This window comes from Accipiter gentilis, chromosome 7 (genome assembly GCF_929443795.1).
Source record: "Accipiter gentilis chromosome 7, bAccGen1.1, whole genome shotgun sequence".
NCBI lineage: Eukaryota > Metazoa > Chordata > Aves > Accipitriformes > Accipitridae > Astur > Astur gentilis.
In genome coordinates, this window is record NC_064886.1 from 36,123,006 (window position 1) to 36,147,354 (window position 24,349).

At 35.0% G+C, this 24,349-nt stretch overlaps 1 protein-coding gene across 5 annotated transcripts in view; it reads left to right on the plus strand.

Annotated features, from left to right (window-relative positions):
* CDH8 (cadherin 8) overlaps positions 1-24,349 on the plus strand; it is a 389,193-nt gene that overhangs the window by 360,653 nt on the left and 4,191 nt on the right. For 3 of the 5 annotated variants that reach the window (XM_049806245.1, XM_049806244.1, XM_049806246.1), the window contains one exon: positions 3,852-3,969. In XM_049806245.1, the coding sequence (XP_049662202.1) occupies positions 3,852-3,969 (118 nt within the window). Of the gene's footprint in view, positions 1-3,851; positions 3,970-12,037; positions 12,159-24,349 lie in introns of those variants that run through there. The other 2 variants (XM_049806247.1, XM_049806249.1) reach the window with 2 other exon arrangements.

Genomic DNA, 24,349 nt, shown 5'->3' on the forward strand with positions numbered 1-24,349 from the left:
TTTGTCTCTATTTTATTCACTTCTCCTAATAGAATTGGCTTTTTCTGATGGGAGAAATCTTCAGATAGATCTTTGTCTCTCTGAAGAGTCAAAGCTCATTCAAATGGCAAAATGCAGGTTCTAGCAGTAAAGGGCTGGCTCTAGCTGAAAAGGCAAAGTTAAAATTGTACTGTGATGAGACTACTGCTTATAGTATTATGAGTCTGCAAAGTAATTCAAAAATAACCATGAACCCTGATGTAACTGCAAAAGTTTTTTCAGAGTTGGAAGAACAGTTTTAATAAAAGTATGGAACAGTTTACTAATGACAAGGAACCATTCTAAGGTTAGCAAGTTGCATTGCAGGGTAAGACTTTTAAACAGTATCGTGTATTAAAAGCACACATAGATAGTTATGATACACTGAGAAGAACTTTGTTTTGCTATTTAACCTTCTACATAATTCGTTATGATTATACTGGTAATCTTTTATAAATATTATTTCAGGCATATGTGGCTTTGTAGAAATGCAATACCAACCTGCAGATTATAATGCCAAGTTGTCCTAGAGGATCCTCTAACTATTAATTTCAATCCAGAGCTGCCTGTTAAGCAAAATATGCTGATTTACTATGTTTCTACTAAGTGTATGTACAGAATCAAATATATGCCTGAGTTTTTAATACAACAAATTTGAAAGTTTACATGGCAGAATTTCAGAAATTTCAAGATCGAACAGCCAAAGGGTTATTAACTTTCACTGTCATGCTTATGGATACATAGTGAAAAAAAAATCAGTTCTTGTCTTCTTTATTAGTAGTATTGACCAATTTTGTTATATGAAACACCTTTGTTATGCATGTTATTACTAGGAAAGAAAAAACATCTCTAGTGATAGGTAAGGCAGGTCAGCCCTGGAAGATTCTCTACCATGTTATGAACAACAAATTATGAGTTGGGCAATTGCTTCAGTAGTGTTACATTACATGAACACACAACACTGAGCAATAAAGCATGCTTATCAGCATACTAATAAAAATGTGGCAATGAGAATTACTGGACTTTTCTCACCCCTATGGAGTAAAAGATACAGCAGCTTTGTATCACTGTATATATGTTATGCTTCTTTTTTTTAAGAGCTTATTTTAATGCAAATGCACAAAGAAATAAGGTTGCCATGGGAACACTAACTCTTAATTCCTTGATGTGTGCATGTAACACAACAAATGCAGTATTCCACTAAGCCTGTCTTTTGCATATAATTTTCGGTGCATTTTCAGAGAAAGAATGATTTGGTAAACAATGAAGGGAATGGATGGAAAGAACTGAAATGTAAGAAAGAATTCTATAGGACATTAAGAGGTATCTATAGTTCCTGGGGTGGGGGGGGGAGGAAGGGAAAAGTATACGCCCAGTTTCTATTTCTTGAAAATTTCCAATCTAGATGATATTCTAAGCTTATTTCATAAAATTTCTGTGAACTGAAAACCCATGTTACTAATGCTCTTGGCTACTGGCCTTCAGGTATATTAACTGAAAACCTGGAGACAGTGAAAGTGAATTTTTACAGTCAACTCTTTTACATAATGCTGGAAAGAATTAACAGTTATGTAGCCAGTAGAGATAAAATTGCATAACCATCTGATAAACTGCATCTATTGTGTGCAGTTGACCTTCCAGACTTCACTGTGCCATTATCCTTTTTCCCTATTGCTTTCCCATTCTAGCAGTGTTTGAAAAGTGGAACAATCATAAAATATACTTGTCTAAAGTTACTTGTTCAGGATTCCATACTAAATTGCACTTACCATGATGCAAAATTACTAGTACCTAGTCCAGCCCTGTGCCCTATGCACGTGGATAGTTTAGTACCTTACACCTCTGCAAAGGGATAGCTGGCAATGTTCCACATCTGTAAGTGGGTCTATCTCTGCAGTGGGACAGACGACGTCTGCTTTTATATTTTTCAGCTGTTTATATTTTTTCACACTGCATAGTTCTCTAGGATCTATTATGCAGCTGCTAAATTGGAGACCTGCTTCTTTTAAGCAAAAGCTATGTTAGGCCTTTTTTTGCCCATCTCTTCTAATACCTGTGTTTGAAATCGTATCGTTCAAGATTTCCACCTTGGCAGATGCAGTTATCCAGAAAAAGAATCTATTTATGTGGTATTTAAACAACCTAAAACTTTTTCCAGTCAATTTTTGATAATAAATCTGACCTATTCAGAATATGATTAGGCAAGGAATTAATTGTCTCAAATGCCTTCCTATGTTGTCTTACAAATTATGTATGCCTATATCAATACCTGCTCAAACATCTTTTTACATACATAATTTCAAATATTTATGTTTGATATTTATTTTGCTCCTTGTGGTTGTGTAGTAAGATTTTACTCTTTGTTTGACTCTTGAAGAACATAGAAGAAAGAATGGGATATTGACTATTATCATACATGTAGCATATATAGATTGATAGTCCTTTCTTTTGTGATAAAACCAGTATAAAATATTAGTTATTAGCATTTTGTTAGTGAAGCTTTGAAAATTTAAAGTTTAAGTCTGTGAATTTGGACAGCATCAGACTTTGTTCCCATTTTTTACTCTACTCTTTAAAAATGAAATTTGTAGTGATTCCTAATTTGAATTTAATTGTCCAAGAAATTATTGGTCAGTTGCTTTAGGCATTACAAAAATAACTACATAAGACAAAAATGTTATTGAATTCAGTGGACATGGGAAAGGTCAATATTTCTCATTAAATTTCTTATAAATGTTATCTAGCATGAGCTAACTACCACTGAAATTCAGCCCTGAGTGCGGGATCTAGATCCATAGTTGTCTTTGTTCCTACTTCTCTGGAAAATACTTGGACTCAAAAGTAATTGCACCAAATATAAAAAAAAACAAAAACCAACAAAAACAAACCAAACAAAAAAACCCAAACAGACAAAAAAACCCAAACAAATGAAAAAAATCAAAATCCTGATTATTTTAAAATAATGTTTCCTCCTTTCATATTCCTATGCAGCTTTGTATGATTTGAAGATCATCAGCTGCAGTATCTTTCTGAGTAATGTTGGAGATAAAAGAGGTAAATGGAAGTAAATACACTGCAGATACTGTAGTTGGTCATATAAATCATATGAGGTGCTTCATACGAAGTTATTCAATTATACAGAGTTATTCAGCCTATCCAAACTCTCTCTCCTCTTCTAACCTTAATATCCTGCATTATTCTGGGAATCATTTGTTAATAGTGATATTTTAAAACAAACCTATGTTCCTAGTACAGGAATAACTGAGGTTTTATTAAAATTAAGGAAAAAAATCCAAATATAGACTTACATATATTTTTTTTTCAGATTATATTATTTATCATATAAAGCTTCACACCAAAAGGTAATTTAAAAAAAATAATTATTCAATGAAGTAAAAAATGGCGGTAGGGGAAAGGAAAAAGTATTAAAGAAAGATTATACATTTTGGTCCAGTGTGAAGCATGAGTATATGAATGAAAGATTACCATAGGCATCATGAGCGTTTCTAAAACACAGTTTTCCTTCTTTATTGCTGAATAATAATTTATTACTTGCCTAAATCAGCAGCAGTTTTTTTACTGGCCTCTTTTATGTTCCTGTTTCTCCTTATTTTCTGCCTCCCTGTTCTGCAAACAGTTTAAATGGGCCAGATGTAGTCCCTGTTCCTCAGACTTTGAGTCTAAGGTCTGTAATAACCTTCCAAGATTACAAATTAGCATTTTTAATCTGGCATGTAGACAAATGAGAATGTGTCCAATGGAATGGGATTTTTTTTCAATACTCTATTTTTATCGGGAGTGTGAATACTTAATGAGAGCGTTTTCTGTTGTAGGTAATTCAGATTGTCAGTGCTGTTGACAAAGATGATCCTAAAAATGGGCATTATTTCCTGTACAGTCTTCTTCCTGAAATGGTCAACAATCCAAATTTCACCATCAAGAAAAATGAAGGTAAATATAGACCATACCTAATGTGTATCTGAAGTTCTGAATTTTTTAATTGCTGACTTCCAGTTACTTTACCAGTTTGTCCCTTGGGCAAATGTAGATAATCTGTTTAATGGTACCTTCATTATATCTCTTAAGCTATTTCCAATATCTTTACAGTAGATAAGAAGAAAGTAAAATGAATACTGAATTTAGATCCAGAAGACAGCTCACTGGCTTAAATAAAATGAAAGGGTGGATTTACTGCCTGTTTTATTTCTGTTAATTTGAAATTCCAGACATATGCTGTACGATGAAAATCTGAAGCTATGTTGATAAATAAATGTTGATCCTACATTGACTAGATATAGATGGGAACATAAAATTAAGTATCTGCTAAATCCCCCAAAGGAAACACCTTTTAAGCCTGTTTGTTGTGTGTATAAAGGTTCCAGAGTATTTCAGTTAGGCACTTTTACTAGAAAGAGAAATCTGCTAGGTCAGCAAAGCCCAGAAGGGCACTTTGTGTCACTATGCTTTAGAGCACTTCTGGAAGGGCATCATGTCATTTTGTACTACTATAGAAGTGGAATTTCATGTGTGATGGAAAAAAAAGACCCATTTAATATCGCTGAGCAATAAATTTACACTGATCCTTTTCTTTGGCACACAGATATATTTGAAGGTCATGTGAGAAAGAGCTATGAATGATCACAAGAATGCTATAAATAGTGCTTTATGTATTTGTACTTCCTTGAATATTTAGCAAAGCTTTTCCATCTTGGCTTTTTTTTTTTTTTTTTTTTTTTTTTTTAATAAAACACTACCTTGTCAGGAATTTTAGTCAAATTCAGTCTCTTATTTCTCTTATTTGAAATGATAATGAAGAAAATCCCTATTTAGTCCATTGCTGATAGGAAGATATATGTGTGAGGTGTATGTGTATGAGTGTAAAACTAATATATGAAATGTCAAATAAAGAAAAAGTGCTGCTTTTCATTTTTTATTCTAGCTGTTTCAAACAAGAATAACGATGGCACCATTTTGTTAAATGATACTATAAAAGTCTAAATTCTCAAATCTGCTTAAATATATCCTGAATTTTTCTTTTCACTAGATATGTTTTTCTCATAGCATTCACTAAGCATGTTTTTACTTATATTTGTACTGTCATGTAGGAGCTAAGTCTCTGTATGTTTTCTGCACTTACAGGAGAAGATAAAACAAACCTCTTCAAAATGCATTTCGTAATCATCAGTAGTGTAATACAAATTGAATTAAGCATCCTAAATGTGACGTGGTTTGCTTTGCACAGCATGACAAAGTAAAAAAGGTCTTAGCATTTATCTTAATGTTAAAATACTTAGCTCACATCACTAATTAGCCTTGTCCTTTCAATCTGTTACCCATTTAAGACCCACTCTTACTCCTAGTCACAGCCAATGGCAAAATGACTCCTGATCTGAGTGGGAGTGAGGAACCATTCTTTATAACATGGGTTAGAAAAACAAGTCAAATTTTGTTACAACACTGCCACTCAGTTCTACGCAGTTTTTAATGCATTTGAAACAGTTAAATGTGTAAATCCTCTTAAAACAACCAACCAAAATGTCTTGAAATTAAAATCCACTTGAAGAGGCTTTTCTGATTCAATCTTTAAATATCCAAGAATAAAATTCCAACTATGCGTACCAACTTTTTCTATCAAGCTTGCTCAGCCAGGGATGCAGTCCATGGTGGATGCTAGAACATGATCTCCCACAGGAAGCAAATATTCCTGTCAAAGCCAAAATCAGGGTATAATTTGGTTGAGGTGAAGTTTCATGTCATTTAAACATCATAAATCTTAAGTAAGCCTTTAGTTAGTTATGCCACTTAAACAATGAACTTGACCATGACTTTGTCTTGCATATATCTGCTAGATAAGCATGAGTGATTATTCTCGTTGAAAAACTCCAGTGTTCCTAAAAAAAGCTGAACTCACAAGTCAAATTTCTCCTTAGTTGTACTAATGAGTGTCTGGGCTGTCCAAGAGCCAGTTTGGTGTGGTTTGCTAAAAGCAGTGTAAGAAAATGCCTACAACAAACCCCACTCTCATTTCTGGAGAATTGTGTTTCTGAGGATCAGATCAGTGCAGAATCCACTTAGGCTTGGAACGGAAAAACATTTCCTCCTACTGGTGGGCAAAATCCTTCCTGACTGTGACCTAAGCCTCAACTTCCTCCCATATTTGTGGCCCTGCCAAATTCTTCATGGCAGAAGAGACTGCCTTGGTGGCTGCTGAAGAAATGCTATCCTCTTATGGATATTATAAATGAATTGTATTTTCTCAGGAAACCTAATATAGAAACCTAATCTTTTATTTGCTAGAATTAGTAATTTTTTTCTTTATTTAAATGATTTTTCATGTCTTGCCTTTCTCCAAAGTTCTCTCAAGTGCAGAGATAAACAAAAGAGCATTTGTGAAATTATATTACTCTGGGATTCTTCTTTTGTGCTTTAGTTAACATTGTGGCATTTAGCAATTAATTCTCTAATTTACAAAGTAATGACATTATCTGATCTGGTGGCACTAGTGTGCAAACAGTGTAGTTTGGCATCTGCCCTGGGAAGAAAGCTGTGATGTTCTGTCCTTCATACTGAAGAATATATAAGATGCATGTATTTTGGAATTTTCTCTTGCTATATGCAACATAAGCATAGCCATTAATTAATTTTGTTTGTTGCCTACAGGCTAATTCTATTGTTTAAACTTTCCAGATTGCCCTAAGGCAAGTTCATATGATACTTCAGTAATTAGCTGTGTTGCCCAAATATACTAGAAATACTATGATTGGCTACATTGTTATTGCCAGATATGTTTAACTGAGTGACATAACAGTGTATCTTCATCACAAACCACAAAAAAAAACCCACTTCTCCTAAGGTTATGTTATGTATTGTAGAAATTATCCTGTGATCATAGCAGAATCTGTTCCTTGAAATGATATAGTGCTATCCTTTATTTGTTTGGTCTGTTAAATTTGCATATTTACAATCCCTTCTGTAGACAAGATGCCCAAAACTTGTAGAGGCTGTAGTGCCTTTCTGATGTAAGTAATGTAAAAATGTAAACTTAAATATCATCATAGATCTCACTGAGTGTCTTTAGATCATCTCTTAGAAGTCTTTATTTTTTTGTATCTCATGATCTGTTCTTTCTGTTCTTTTCTGAGCTCAAATGTCTGTTACTGAGTAGTTTTTCTTAGGCTTTGTGCCTTAGCTAAATGGGAAGCTACTGATAATCTGAAGTAAAGCAATCCTACTCTCTCAAACTATAATGCAAGAAACACTGATCATTTAGATTGCCAGATGCATAAGCTTTTATCCCTTCACAAGATAAATAATAAAATTGTGCAAAAAAACTATAAGAAATTAATGCAACATGAAAATCATGTAAAGTTTTCTGTATTAGTCCTGGTGACTATACCTGTGACTCCACAACATAACATATCTTTGACTGGATAAACTCATGTAGACCGACTGTCTGGTCACTCAGTTTTCATATGTCTTTGTGCTGGGTTTCTGCATAGGAGTAGAAATGGGAAAAATGAAAATAAGTTTTGTGTAGTGTTTCTGAAAAATTTCGAACCAGAAAAAACCTAAAACTTTAGATGAAAATACCTGATGTTTAGGCAGGTGTTGATACACTCACAATGTGTTGTAGATTCCTTAGCTGAATGGAATTAACCCATCCAAAAAGCTGTAGGATCATAATAAATGACAAAAAACTGACAGGAATTTAGACAATTGATGAGGGTTTTGTACTGTCATGGCATTTGTAAATTGAAATGAGGCCCCTAGAAATGGACTTAGCATTTGTTGACAGTCTTCTTTCGGGTGAGTGGTCTTCACAAAGTGTTACCTAAAATCTAATGCCAGTACATGGATCATCTCCTGCATCCCAAACAATACACTCACAGCAATACCTGTTTTCAGCATTGAATTCCTAATGCTCTTGTGGTTTCCTTAGGTTGTTCAAGTGAGAACAGAATTTTGTGATAAAAGTGTTTTCACAGATGTAAACATTTTGATATGCTGCCAATGCAATTTTTACTTTCAAAACCCATCGAATACATCTTTGCCATAGAGAGACTTAAAGGTTTTTTGCAAAACATGTTTCCATTGCTATTCCATTTTTCTTATGTCAAATTCTGTTTCCTAATGGTATAAACCCCGAATCAAATGTTCTGCAGTGCCTTTGGATGCAGTAACTCTGCTGACAGAAGAAATGGTGCATCTCTACTGTATAAATGTGATATTACATACCTCTTACTAGGGCTTATGTAGTAGAAGCAATCACAGGGTTGCTTGGAACGTGGGCAGGCCTTATCTTTGGGTTAAGAGAACCATCTCTATGGCATGCGTTCATATTCCTGCAGAAGTCCAATACCCTTATAAATAATCAGTCTCCCCTCTCCACAAAATACTCAATGTCCATCTGGTGATTTGAGCTCTGAATTTGGGCCAAACTGATTTTAGTAAGTGCATAGTAAAGAGGGCTTTTTTCTTTTTAAATTGAAGCATTATATATACTTCAGTGATGAACTGTTCTGTTGGTTCTCTATAATGAACTTAATATTTATTCTCAGTCGTGCTTAATCTATTATACCTATGATACCTATAATAGCTCCAGGAATGTTCATGTTTAAATGTCCATTTCTTTTGTTCTTTCCATCTAGCAAGCTTAATCTGTCACTTATGTCCTCATTGTGCTGCCTTGAAAGTATAGGCAATGTGTCATGTATTCAAAAGGAAATACCTTGGTATAATCAATTCAATCACTAACTGGCTTGCATGCCTTTGTACACTATTGCACATCTTATTTTAAAATATTTTCTATTTCTTAACACCTCTTTACCATTAATAAACAATTATTTCTAAACTATTTTGAAATACACAGAGAAGACAGTTACATGAACCTCTCTTTTAGAGATCCCAAATAAGAATAATAAAAACAAGTGATCAGCACTACTTCATTTTTGAAAGTACTTCTGTGTCACTGTGTTTTTAATGTAATAAAACCTAGATTTTTTTCCACATCTTTTTCCTGAAAGTATTTTTAACAGCATCTGGCAAATGCATACCTGGAGGGTGAGTCTTTTGTTCCCACAGGAGTAACTCTCATGTGTTAAAATGAGCTTCTTTCCCTGAATCGGTTTCCTTTTGCATTTATTGATAACTATCTCTGCCATTGTCTCAGCTGCCAGCTAAAGCTCCTTCTGTGTTTTTGATTGACTTTTCTTCCCAAATATATACCTCAGAGAGCTAAGAGGTGGCACTGTTATTTCATTGCCCTCCTTCCATTTTGCCCAATTTCAAAGTTAACCCACTGACCTCAGGTACAAATTGCCTTAGCAAGGACATCATTAAACCCATCATTTCTTGATGGATGTACAATGAACATCTAGAATAACAGCACCCATATTGTCCTTTGGATATGAGCAGTAAATCATCATACATTTTTGCAGTTTCATGCAATTTTTCAAGAGCCTTGGGAAACTTTGCAGCCCAGCTGCCATCCATGCCAGAGGGTGTGTCACAATGGCAATTCCCGAGGCAAAGCACATGCTTATGTGCTTCTAATGTGTTTAACCATCATCCTCATTTCTCTTCTATATCAATAATTAGACTTTCAAAGTACAATTCTAAAACATACCAAATCGCATCCTTGTTAGTGAGTGGTTTTCTTGAAAAGCAAAATTAAGTGACACGATCAGAGATGTGTCTTGTATCCTAAAAGTATATATTTTTCTACCATGCCTGTCAATATTAGTGGTATGGAATAACATCTAGAAGACTGCATCTAAAATTGTAAAAGAGTATGCTGCATAATCTAGGAAAGAGCATTGATCAACATGTCTCTCAATAGGCATAGTTTTGTCACCAGAAATCACAAGGAATATTTGCATAGCAAGGTGCATTCATTGTGAAAGCAGTAGAGTTCAAAATAAATTATTCCAATGTATTAAAAACCAGCAAACACAAACTAACCTGTAATCTGGCGCTTCTGTGCCAGAATCTGCCATCCACAGGCACACTTTATATTTCTCCAGGACTGTTCATAGTGTGAAAAAACATATCATAAATATCATACTATCAATCTTTTTCTCAGCATGGTATTAAAACTGGAGCTGTTTAAATAGCAAAGTTCAACATTTTTATAAACTGAGGATAACAGAACAACCTCAGATTATTGATTTTTTTTTTGATGAATGATATGGTTAATAATGAAATGGTTAATATAAAATTATTGAAAGATTTCCTTTTTAGTGTGGTTGACAGATTTTGTTCAGTAAGTTCTTTTTGCTTATGTTATAAATTGTAAGTTATAGAAGTTAAAACAAGAAAGCATAGAGACGATTTTGATATTTTGCTGAGTAGAAAGGTCTAAGTTTTATCAAAACAAATCATGTGACAGTTCAGGTAGCTAGGCTCTATGAAACATATTAGTTCTGTGGATTTAGATTATTCTGACATAAAATTGTATTTCAGAAAAGTCTTAATTATATTTAGTATCTCTCAGTTAAAAACAGAATGTGGTTTACAGGCCTGAACTACTACATTCCACTTGTGATATACAAGTTATACTACACTGCTGGGTCTGAGTCCATTTCTAAGAATAACATCTCAAGTGTGTCTTGGTCGGTGTGCTGGAAAGCATGTAAGAGTTATGATCTGGCTGTGTGGTGGTAAGAGAACTCTATGTTACCTTACCTCCCTCGCTACTGGAGCAGGCAGGCAAGGATATCATGGCCTGAAAAAGGACAGGACAGAGTCTAGCTTCCACTCAATTACTATGCAAAAAGTGTTATTCAACCAGTGCACATAGTTTTCCTGGAGCAAGTGGTTGTGCATTAGGTGGTAAGTTTCAAGTCCCTGAAATAATTTTTTATAACAGAGGAAATGCAGTTCCTTATTTATTATACTCAGGTTCCTTCATCCTTAGTCCTTAGACAATTGACCTGATTGAAACTGCTTTGAATCAGAAACTATGTTAGATCATTCTTTGTAGGAAAAGTAATCAATTTTCTTATTTACATATCTAACAGAATTCTAAGATGTAATGTCATCCTGTGAAGTAATGGACTGTGTCTAAAGACTCAAAAAGATGAGCCTTTTCTGCTAGTGATAAAGTGATAAACAATGTGAGGTAGAAATCGGTGTGATAGATCTTTAGACTGTTCTTAAGACTGGTGGAATTTCAAGTTAATGGTAATATTACCAAGGGACCTCAATACATTCCAGTAATGCTCAGAAGTTCTGTCTTGCCAGGCACTGAATGCATTTCCATTTCCATTGTATGATTTCACATTGCAGTTGAATTAATATATTCAACTCCTTTCTACTATACCATTTTGCAGTCCTAGCAAGGTTATACTTTTCCATGGTACAGTAGTGTCCCATCTAAGTCTGCGAATGTCACTGAAAATATTCTCAGCATATATCTTTCATACCTGATAGCTTTCTGCTTCCTTTCCCCCTTCTTTCTTTACTATCATCACTATTGACTATGTTCTGTTATTCCCTGATGTTCTGTTTTTCCTTGATGTTGAATATCAGTTGAGTGCAGTTTGAAACAACTTCCCTGGCATAGAAGGATGTGATGTTATTTTCTGAAGTGAAGATTGCATTAATGTAGATAGGAAGCCAGCATTTTTCCACTCCAATCCTTGTGTGCCACTTCCTTCACTGACACCTGCTTCTGCTGTCTTTCCCATCTTCTTGCATGCAGATCACAGTTCCTTCTGGACTCCCTTCTAATTAAAACCACAGAACAGGTGAAGACTAAGTGCAGTTCATCTGCAAACATACTTTTTAGCCCTATCTGGATGATTTACGCCTTCTTAAATGGTTATATGCTTTTCACCACTTCGATAGGCTAAAGAGATGAATCCTTCTTGGTGCACATAGCTGCTCTAGCTGAAACTGAATGTCAGAAAAATAGAATCAACTCTTCAAAGGCTAACTCAGCTACCACGCTCCTCCACACTTTGACCATTCTGTCTATTCTGTCCATCTGAAACCTTATTCACTCCTCTCCTGTATTCAGGATGCAGGGCTCCAGACAGATTCCCTCTCTCCTCCGCCCTAAGCCAGATGTGATCCATCAAGTCTTCATTCGACTGGACAGGCCAACCTGATGAATGAACCAGCAAGGAGGGGGCCATCTGGTAAGCCGATTGTCCTCTTTTAGGCATCTTTAGGCTCTTCTTCAGCTCTGCTGTGTTCCCCAGCACGTCTGTACTTTTTATAGTTTTGTAGCTGGCAAAGTGTTTCTCTGGGAGCACTCCTGTTCCAAATGCTGTTTAACCTTTCAGTCTTGTTTTAGTTTAGCTCTGTGATGACAACTTCTTTCCAAGCCTCGCAAATACAAACTTTCAGACAACTACAGAAGAGTCGTATATGCACATTGGAAAATAAGACTAATTTCCACAGCATCACAGCCTTGCAGAGAGCGCCTTTTTTTTTTTTTTTTTTTTTTTTTTTAAATGGTATGACTCAATCTCAATTACATAGCTATTTCAGGACATTTATGTAAACATGACCCAGCCCAAAACAACGTAAAATGTGAGTGATGAAATACAGGATAATATGTATATATGCAGCATGCCATTATGCATACATGACCAAAGAGACATTTACTTCACTCATTCTTAATTTATTATTTGTGCTGCTAGCAACATAATGTTGCCAAGGCGTCAATTATGTTTCATTTTATAAATCAAACTAATTAAGAACCAGATGCAATCTGAGTGAAAAAGATCTGAGGTCAGTGTTGTGCACCATATGTACAACAGTGCTTACTCATGATGAGGAGATGGATTGGACAGCTGTGAATTTTCCTGCTGTTGCAGTGTCATCATGCTCAGATAGTGTAACATACTTATCTCTCTTTTTCCAGTTTATTTCTTTAATTTCGTAATAAAACTAAAGAAAAGTGAGCAACACTGCCATGACTTTAAAAGACTAAGTCAGGGATAAAAGGTTATGAAAACAAAACAGAAGAGGAAAATAATTCAGTCAGCAAATTAAGATGAACATAAATCTATTTTAGTAATAATATGGAACATGGAAGAAAGAAATAACAGAGATAAGTACAAATTGAATCTTCAGTGGGACAGTTTCAGACACATAATGGGGAAAATAAATATTAAATCAGGGTCTCAAAACTGAACTGCTTAGCAGACAGAAAGGCGTTGTCCTTAATGAGTACAGAACTTCTCAACTAAGTGCTATCAGGAAAACAGTAAGATCCACAGTACCATCTCTCTGGAATTTGTCTTCCAATGAAACATTGCTCCAATAGCCCTTTAATTTTCAAAAATTCCCCAAGTGCTTTAAAAACGTAACTCCTTGAAAGCTAACAGCACCCATGATAATTAAATTCCAGGGCTTTAAAAGTATTTCATAGGAGTATTTATAACTAAGTGAATATAGAATATTTGGAGATAAGTTTCCAGATTTTTAATCAACTATCTTCTGAAAATATGTTAAGAGATTTCTGCCAAAGTACAACTTCTGGTTTCATGGGCGGATCTAATTCCTCCAAGTTTTTTGCAAGAAACAATTCCTGTAGTGGAACTGTTCATGGATCATGCACTATGTTTGATTTCTTGTAAATGGGTTTAGTTCACTGAGTAGGAGGAATGATGTCCTAGAGCTGAAGGTTCTGGTAAGGGCTCTACCCCTTCACCACCTCAATATATTGCCTGACAGAGACATACTGCATCTTAAGAAGTCCCCCTCCGTTTTCACCTCATTGTTGCGTTTTGGTTTGTTTTGAATATTTGGATTTTCTCTCTAGGTACCTAACTGGTAATTATGGCACAAGACCATTTTTCTTCCTTTTTTGCACCTTGTAAATTTATTGATTGCGCTCATTATGGAATGTTTCTTTGTTTTATCATGTTCTAAATACAGGCTGCTGAGGGGGAATAACCATCCATTAGTTGCTCTAATTATACTTTTCTTTTGCCAATTAATGAAAAACTAGATAGGAGTCCCATTTTAAAGTCTCAGGTGTAGTAAAGATTAAAATAACCACAACACTCTTCTAGTAGAGGAAGAATCTAAACAGGCTAAAAATGAAAGCAGTATAAGCAGGAATCATCACATATTAGCTGTTAAATTTTCCTTTGCTTACTAAAAATTTCCTTTTGTCATTATAACAGATGTGAAGTATATGGACTATTTGCGCATGGTTCCTGCATTAAAATAGAAGGTATTAATTTTTCACACTTAGCCTCCAGGCTTGGCTGATAAACTATTGCACAACTAACATTATAATGTGAATTAAAAAGACAAAGAGCATGTTCCAGTTTGCATCATATTTTGAACCAATTACACAAATGGTGTACAGGAATTATTTTTTATTACTGGAATCACAGTCATTCTTCCTACAAGGTGACCATTACAGTGATTATTATGTAAACTCTATGTCTATACATTCTCCTGAACCTGTCTGGTGTGGTCACATTTATTCCATATCCTTTCATTTCCTCCTTACTCCTTTTAAGGAGGTGACTGTTCAAGAATGGGCTATATTTCTCTGGCAAAAGCAAATATAGCAGTGACAAACTGAAGGAAATCTGAAATTTTTAATCATTTTGACCAGAGCTTCTCATGTCAAGCTTTAAAGAATAAGGGAGACAAAGCTTTTCTTCTGTTGGTTGGGATTTTTTTTTGGTACCACTTACAGTATTTTCCCATCAACTTCTGATTTTGTAATTTGTATGGGTGGCCTTGTTGTAAAATGAGTCACTTTGTTGGTCTTCATTTAATTCTATCTAATTAGGATGTATTCTATTTGGCAAGCATCCAGTAATTAGTCATATATTTATGTAATTATTAGTATTTAATATTTATATAATAAATATGCCTAGAAGGCAACCCATTCAAAGGCCAGAAAAGAGGTAGAGTACATGATTTTGCTGAATGCAAAGATCTGAGATACTGAGCCAAAGGCAGAAAATAAATGAAACGCGTAAGTTGACCTGGGGAGAGAGTTTGCATATCCTAAAATGATAGGATGTGCATACTTGGTAATCAGTGGTGATTATAGAGGGAGTGAAGATGGGCCCCTGTTTGAAGTGAGATAATAAGCCAGCTTGCTAGGGAGAGATAAATAGAAGAACTTCAAGAAAAGGACCAGATGTCTGCTTGATGGTGTTGAAGAGGGAGAGCTAGTGGCGTCTACGAAGGTAACATGGACAGATCCGTAGTTAGATTACAGTGAATCAGCTAAGCAGTGGTAGCTCTCTGCCTATATTAAGATAGCAAACTCAGATCATCCCAGCTTGGCCTAGACTCTTTGTGGGCTCAAGTAAGTAAACTTCACTTTTGTTATAGGCTAAGGGCTATGTACATTTTTGAGCAGTAACTGTAACACTGTAGTAATTTTTCTTCATACATCTGATTCTATAATAAGAGATAAGTCAGGAATAAAGTCTTATCCGTGGAGTTTTGAATGGAGTTGGGTATTGCAGTCATAAAAATTAAAAGGAGCATCAAAAATAATCACTGAATATTGATGAAAGTACTCTGCTGTATTCTGCAGAATGTTGGACTATCTTGAAATGAACATTGACTGTTTTCTCCTCTTTAGTTTCTATAATGTGATATATTACATAAGTGGCACATTGCTTTCATAACAACACGTAGAACTTTTTGGTTTTGTTAGGAAGCTTTCATTCAATCTAACCTAAAATTAAACTCTAGGTTATAAGAAATAAGATAAAAAAATTTCATGTAACCTTTTTGAACCTGTCAGTCCCTAACCTTGCTTAACTCTGTCATGTCACTTTCTATAAGATTTTAATCCATTAAATATGACCCTTCTGTAAATTATACAGTGTTCACCCCAATAAAGATTAAGCCCTCGTGATCTAAGAGCACTCTACAGGAGTGATATTTTTTTGGTTAAAGAACTGTTTAGGAGTTCAGAATAGTTTTGTCTAGATTGGTTACAGGTTTCCTGTATGATTTTGGACAAGTCATTTAATCACTGTGTCTGTCATTGTGCCATGCATATGCTGCTGATGTTCTTTTAAAACATTCATCTGATACTCATATATGACATTAATGGCACCTATTAGCAGCTCCCTATAGACTGGTAAAGACAGATTTTCAAGAGTGCATTCCGGTGTCTCTTTAGGGTCTTCTGAAACTCCCAGTTTGAAAACATGTAGAAGTTATTCCGCAGCTCAGGGAAGGAAACGGTGGAACCCAGTCTAATGACAGCTGTAGCTGAAGCATTGTTGTATCTTTGATACAAGCTGGAATACTAAATATAGAGAAAGACAATTTAGACTCAATTCTACACCGTACGTCTCCTTCTATATCATGTTTATCTATCCCACAACATTACAGCTTATGGTTTGGTACTACTGTTTTCTGGTTTAAAATGAGAAAAATAATTTTTTATAACAAATCAACTTTCTCTTATTTTGTGGTAGTCTTCTGCTAACATGCAGAGTTCTAATGCAGTCTGTCTTGCAGAATCACTTGCTTTAAAACTTTGCATAGTGGACTTAGCTTTTTCTAGACTAAAATTGTTTTTCTTAATCTTTTTTTACGTTCTTTTTCTTGCTTAAGAAACATGTATCTTTCTCAAAGTATCTGGGGATTTTTTCTGCTCTCCTTTTTGACTCTTTAAGTTTTCTTTCATGATCATGGAGGGGTTTTTGGAATATTAATATCTATTCTCCTTTGTGAGTAGAATTGCCTTGTTGCTTGTAATACTTTTACTTGATCCTGCTTCATATTTTTATTGCAGTTTCTGCCTATACGTTTCATTTGTACTTTGTCAGACCGTTCCTCATGAATTAGAAGACAACGGAACAATTTCACTGTGATATGCAAGTTGTCCTCTTAGCAGAGATGCATTATATATTTGTACCTTGTAACCTCCCAGCTTGATACGAAGAGAATGAATAAATGTCTTCTGTTTTGTCACACACGTATTTCAGTTGTGACTGACGAATGTTTTACTGTTTACAGAATCTCCATCCTTGGAGATATTCAAAATCTGCCTGGACGTGGTCCTGGGCTCTAGGTAGCCGTGCCTGAGCAGGGGTTAGACCAGATGACCTCCAGAGGTCCCTTCCACCCTCAACCATTCTGTGATTCTATGAAAACTCTAGAACATCTTATGAACTGATGCTATAGTTTGCAGATATTTACCAATATAAATATTGCCTTTGTAATATCTCTACAGCAGTGAGGCCAAATTAAAATGTTGACATCTTTCCCTGACTCCTCCTTCTTTCCAAGTTATGTGTTGTGACACGCAGTATATATGGCAAAGTTAGGGTCTTGCGGTATGTGCTAGTCTTGAAATTTAAATACATATGCACGTGTGTTCCTGTAGACGTGCTTTGATTCTCAGTAATCTGTGTATGCTAGTTTGGAACTTCTGGCTATGCTAAGCCCTCTCTCTGTAATGCAGGAAGGCTCCTAAGAGTATCTGGAACATTTCATTTGAAAACTTTAGGCAATCTGTTCCACTCTATAGACAGGTAATTGTTTTTTCCACTTACTGAAATTCCTTCTGTGGATGCATTTTGCTGTTCCTTGCTTTTCAAATGACCATTAGTCTCCACCATAGGGGAGACATCCTCACTGAGAGGTATGCATATAGTAAGACATTATGTGTATACTTTGTGTGTAAGACAGAGGTATAAATTACTGCCATTAATGGCCTTGTGATAACAAATTGTTATTGTTATATGTAATCTGCATATGAGAATGTCTTCAAAAAGTCATTATCATACTGACTGTGTGCCCAGGAGCAATCTTATACCATAGCATTTCAGGCTTTCAAATTATAAAAGTTAATATAACTCTTGATGACATTTACAAAAATATATAATGGCACTCCTTTCAGTTCTCTCATGGAAATTATTCTCAGTGAAGTTAAAGGGAGTTCTGTGTATGTAAGAACTGCAGGATCTGGCACTTCTTAAAATCAAAGCCACATTTTTTTCTTAAGTGGCACCAGCTCAAGAAAATATTAAGTCAATTTTTATTTTTATTTTTTATTTATTTTCTGACTTAAAATGTTTCAGTCAACGTAAGTTGTATTTAACTTTCAATGCTCTCTGGCAGAGAGTACACATTCTAAATTTCTTCTCCTAGCAAGTTGTTATGTCAGAGTTATAAACCCCTGAAAATTGGCATTTTGTAATGGAAGTGCTGACAAGACCTTTGTTACACCAGTACAAATAGGCCGCCTTCCAATAAATGCTGGTTGGTTTTATTTATAGTCTGGTGGTTGCTTTCTGCCACTGTATTTCAAAGTGAACATTATTAAAAAAGTAATAGCGTAATAGAAATACACTGGTAGGACTTGAATTTGGCTCTCTAACTGTTGTAACAAAACTTCAATATGGTTAACATGTCTGATTCCAGATTTAGTTTTAAAGGACTGTTATATGATCTACTGGTAAATTGTTTTAAATTACTGTGCGCATGTGTATGTTCCATACAGTATTGGAACAGAAAAGACAATCATCATGGCACCAAGAAGTGGATGTTAAGTTGCTTAGTGTGAAACTCATTTAAATGCCAGGAACATATCACATTTAAAAACCAAAATGTTCCTGCATAAGTTTTATTTTTCTTAATATGGTATTCATAGTTTGCATTCTAGAAAGACAGATTCACTTCAAACATCTGTGATTGTCTTCATAGTTGTGAAGACTCTGAGCCTTTCCGGTCCCTAGAAGTAAGTCACTCAAGTAAGAATTGAAGGATGTGTGTGAAGTGAGGAAGGTGAAGAACATAGGATGGAATTCCTAGAACTTTTCCATCACTTACCAAAAGTACTATAAATTTAATTGAATCTGATTGAGATTTAGCTTTACACATAAGAGAACCCCAAATCAATGTAAGCCATAAAACTGTAAATCTCACAGTGACCTAAGGGGCTTAGGTACCTATCTTTCATTAGTTTCACCTCCTAGACTGCACTTGTAAGTACGCATTCATAGAAAGAATAAGAATCCATTATCCCTAAAGAGAAATACAGATGGCAAAGCCTTGGGATATTTTGGCTTTTTTATTTATCTTTGCAACATTTTGTTGGAATTGGGTAACACAGTAATGGAAAGTTCTTGGTTTAAATGCAAAATACCACCATTATTTTATCAAAGCATTCTAAACCACAGCATTACTTTCTGAAACTTTTTGGTTAAAATAACAGGATAATAGAATTAACTAGAATATGTAGATTTCAAAAATGATCCATCAGTCTATGCAAATTGCTGTGTTAATAATGTATTTTTAATGCTAAGCACATTTGACAGCCATTTCATCTCTCTTTCTAAACTAGAGCTTGGCAACCTGCATTAATTCTTACACTTTACAGATGTAACATTCACTGCACATGCCACGTAGTGATGTGATCCGAATAAAGTAAAGCATGTCAAAGCAATGTGATTATTAGTAAACAAGTTTGTGGCAGGCTTGTTGAATACAGAAGAGAAAAATGAGAGGCAAAAGCCGGTACTGTTTTAGCCTATCTTACATCTTCACTGGCCTGAATTTCCTTCAGATTATGGGAGTGTCAATCATAACTGGCACCAGGGAATTCAGAAGAGGTAAATCAGCATAACATCAGAGTGGGTGAGATTAAAATCAGGTGTGTTGGGTACATTTCAGACAACTGTGGTAACTGTGTAGCTTAAACAGACCCAGAACCCAAAGTTTCCTGGTTTGACTTGCCATAGGTATCTGTAAATTAAAAAGAGAGAGAGGTCCTATGGCCTAATTATTTCTCTATCCCATTAATAATAAAACTAGTATTGATTCAGAATCAAACTACATCATTAGTTCATCTGCAGGGATTTTCTACCCTTCCTTCAATGGGTTAACAAACCAAGGTACAAAATACAAGAGTTGCTGCTAGACTGCAAGTGACCATATAGATATGTTTGATTATGGCTCTGCTGGACTAAAGGTCAAAGGAAAGTTTTAGAATACTTAAGAGACAATTATCTAAAGTTCAGACTTTTCCAAAGGAATAGAACTAGAAATTATATGGACTATTATCTAAAGTTCACATTTTTTAAAGGAAAAAGGTAGGAGGAGATGCTCATTCCATCACTTTGCTGTTAATTTGTCTGGGTTTTTTTTATTCTGTCAAGAATTTATTTAATACAAGTTCTGCATCACAGTAGTATTAACATGATTATTCCCCTTTCCAAGACATTTTAACGTATCAGAGTGCTGTATTCTTATACATGATTAAATATTACTTTGCTTATGATTCAAAATTCCCAGCAGCATTTTTTATTTCTGCAAAGGAATGCATGACCTGGAAATCTGTTTAGTTTTTTTATTTATTAGTTGATCCAGCAGTTCAATTTGGTATTAGATATTATTATTTAGGCCAATTGGTAAAGAAAAAAATACTCAAAGATACAAAATATGTGACATTTTCCAATTCTTCTCCATATCAGTACATTTTCTCCCATGAAATACTTTTTTTCCTGTGTTCTTATTGGTGTTTTAAGGGATTCTGGAAAGTCCAGGTCTCCAGAAAAATAAAAATTCATTCAGGTGTTTGCTAATGTGTCATAGGAATGTTTTGTGAATTGCCATTATATATGTCAGTATGGCATGTGACTTGCTATGGTGCAGGAGAGACAGTTTGATCAGTCAGCTGAATTTTTATAGCACAAAAACTTTTTGCTTTTGAACCTGATGTCTGCTATCAAATTTGATAGCAGTCATCAATCCACTTTTTTGGAGACATCACAAATTTTTGACATTCATGAAAAGCAGGTCAGTTTGAAATACCTGTAAATGCTTCAGTACCCATATGGTTTGGCTATCATAAATCAGACAAAATATACTATAAAAATGGCCTCTTTTTATTTTCAGATTATTTTATAAGCCTTCTACTTGAATAGAACATTTATGCCTTTACCATATAGATTAGGCAAAGGGTCATCTTTCTTGTAAACTGCTGTTCAACAGGATTTTGTTTAAGACAGTCATCAAGGAAGATCTAGTGCATGTGTAAAATATTACAGGACACAGCTGTGTATATATATTAACATATATACATATATGAGTTCTTATAAAAATGTATTTGGTGTGCATAAATACATCCGTGTTGAAAATACTAAGTTTAATCATGACACAAAATTGTTATACTAATGAACAAATTTTCATCTACTAATGATTGGCAAATTTATAACATGCAAACTCAAAACTTGTTCCCTTTTAATCAGGTGTCCCTTTAAAAAGTGTTACAGCCCAAGGCAGAAACAAAAATAACTGTCTTACATAAACATGGGTGTATCTCTCAAAGCATTTTAATGGCATTCTTTTGGAAGCAAGAAACTGAGGCTTCTAACTTGTCCTTATGCATAGTCTGAAACACACAACTCAGGTTTTCAGCTCAGGGACTATCTTATGTATAATGTTCTTTTACAAGGTGAACATTGATGAGGGTATGCTTTGAGTTGCTGCTTCTGGTTTTTGTGCTAGATCAGAAAGCAGGTCATGAATATTCTTCCCCGCTGCTTTTGTGATAATGAGAATAAAAAAAAGATTTCAAAACAGTTGAGTTAACAGAGAGGTATCGCCTGTGGGACTATGAATAGTGAATTGTTGGGGCTGCATTCATTGGTCTTGTTTCTGCAGTGTGGTACTACCAATCTAAATATGTGTTATTTCTAAGTCATTGCATAGAAAGGTATGTACTTTTGATACAATATGCAAAGGAATAATGATTGAGGTATGGCTTATAGCTCATGGAGTGTATAGAGAGACTTTTTGAGAGATCTCTGTCTTTGGACAAATTTATTAGTTCCCGGTCTCTAAAATGGGGATTGAGATCTATTCCACTATTTCTTTGTTGCTAGGTTTAAATTTTGAAGAAAAACAAAAATACCAGTATTACTACAGATCTTTTGAAAATCTGTGTTTAACATTGTAAGGTCTCCAATACTGAATAGTAAGAATTACAGGTGGTGCGTGCATGAATTAATAGTTATGCAAAAAGCTGAAATGCTATCTTAGCATTCTCGTGAGTGTTCTCTTCTACTGCATTTGCAGATGACCACTAAATATTATATAGCTAACATTTCTTAGAATGTCGTATATTTTGGTTTTTCTGCCTGTACTTTGGTAGATTCCACTGAAACCTTTATGATAATAACTTAATTACTCAGTTATTTCAAGTTTTTCTGTGAGAATAAATGCCATTTATGAACTGAGAAAGGAAATGAATGAGCTGTCCTTGTCTTTTCATTATCAAAAAAAGCAGGGAGTGTCACAGTAAGGATACTCTTGCTGTTTTTCTACTTGTGCCAAAGGACTCTATTATAGAGAATCTGTTTTAAACTAAAAAATATACAGAAAAAGATAGCTCTGATAAACATGAAGAAACATACATTTCTGTCATTCTACTGTTTCCAGCTGTAAAGATTCCAATTAAAATTCTTCCTTCATGTAAGTAACATATCCAGCAGAGATAACAATTTCTACCACAAAGTCCTTAATACCATTAATGATTTGATCTTTCTGAGAATATTATAAAAGGGATAGAAAAAGAAAGACAGAAAAAGAGCTATGTAGGTGGAAGGTTACACAGCAGTGAAGTCCACTGATCTCAAAATATTAAAGAGACCGCAAGGGAATGAAAGAATTGCAATAATGTGTACAGAGGAAATGACACTTGGATGTAAGCTGACTGCTTCTGTTTTTTACTTTCGTTCTGTCATTTTATTGTCTGACTTTAAAATTGCAACATGCATTCTTGTACAAAGTAGAAGCTGAAGAAGTTAAGTCGTGCCTGCTAATTTCACATCCAGATTGATGTCAATGCCATTAAAGTCACTCATGTCCAGCAAATCCAAAAGCAGCTTTGTATTAAAATTATTATGTTTATTTTTTCTCGAAATCTTTCATCCAAGAACCTCAAAAAAAGACCAGGTGGTCTTGAGAACAGTTGGGAGTCTGCAGGAAGCACTTGGCCCAGCTGTAAGCATATCCTCAGTTGTGGTTATTCAAACGACTTTTGTCTAGAAATCACACTGGACATGTTGTATAGACCTTCTGCACTGTCATTCTTTGATTTGGCTGTGAGGGAGATATTCCCATAAGAGTCTCTTTCATGCTTGTTTCACAAATCTGGTTGTAAGCTTCAGAAACTGATCTAAATGACTGATTTAGTTTTATGTTTAAAAAAAGGTAAAAATGAGCTCCAGATCTAAATTGTAGTTATGTGTTCCTGGAGCTGTGTTACTCTGACCTTACACTGATGCAAAAATTTTTTATGAGTTAAGACAACTATTAAGATCACTTAGCTTACACTATTCCTTAAACCTGCAGGACAGAACATAGCTCCTAGTCCATCCCGTGTAGTTGGTACATCATCAGTGAAATGACATTTAATAGGATTCTGGCATTTCAGTGAACTTCTTCAATGTCTTCCCCACACAGAAGGGTACAGAATTCATGGAGGCTTATTTTGATTAAGAATGTCAAGGACCTCCTGAATATACCTCACTGACTGGAGGAAAAGACTCAGTGTCTCTTTGCCTCTGGCAGGTTACCTCAGTACTTTATTAATGGGGGGGAGGGGGAGGGGGGGGAGGGTGTCTGCATGTAATTTTCCTTGTTTTGCTAAAAGTAACATGAATAAATAAATAATCTGATCAGCGCTATAATGAAGGATCAGTGGGTTAATTGGAAAGATGGGTGGGAAGTGATTGTCCCCTCTCCTGCTGAGCACCTGCTGCCAAGTTAATTCATGCAGCGGCCCTGGAGGTTGTTCCTGGAGGAGATTCCTGCTGTTTTGTCAGCTACAGGTAACGGGAATGTCCACAGAGAGGAGAAAGCAAATCAGATAAATTGAGTTTATTGCTTATCGGCTGCTAGGATTTATTTTCAAGTACTAGGAGCCAACTAAAACATCAGTTAGAGAGTCATTGTTCTTTACTCGGGAGTCACATCTCCAGCAACACCAAGGTATATTTATTTTAGGACAGAGCAAAGAAGGGAAGGAATTTGTTGCTAAATATTGCCAAGGCAAAATTGAGTTCCTGACATCCATTGGCAAAACAATTCAGTCATTTAATTTTGCTTTTCCTATTGACTACTTCAGTTTACCAGTTTCTTTCTGGGCATAACAAATTCAACTTTAGTCTAACACAGTAGTTTTTAACAAAAAAAACCCAAAGCCTGTAAATAAGGAATTGATATTCTCTTCTCTCCTTGTCTTGCATCTCTTCTTGTGTAGTACTAACTATTCAGCCAGTACAACTTCTTTTACACTTAAACAGTTCCGCTAAATGTCCCAAATATCTTGCTTATCTTTTACTTTATCTTATATCTTTTGAACTTGAAT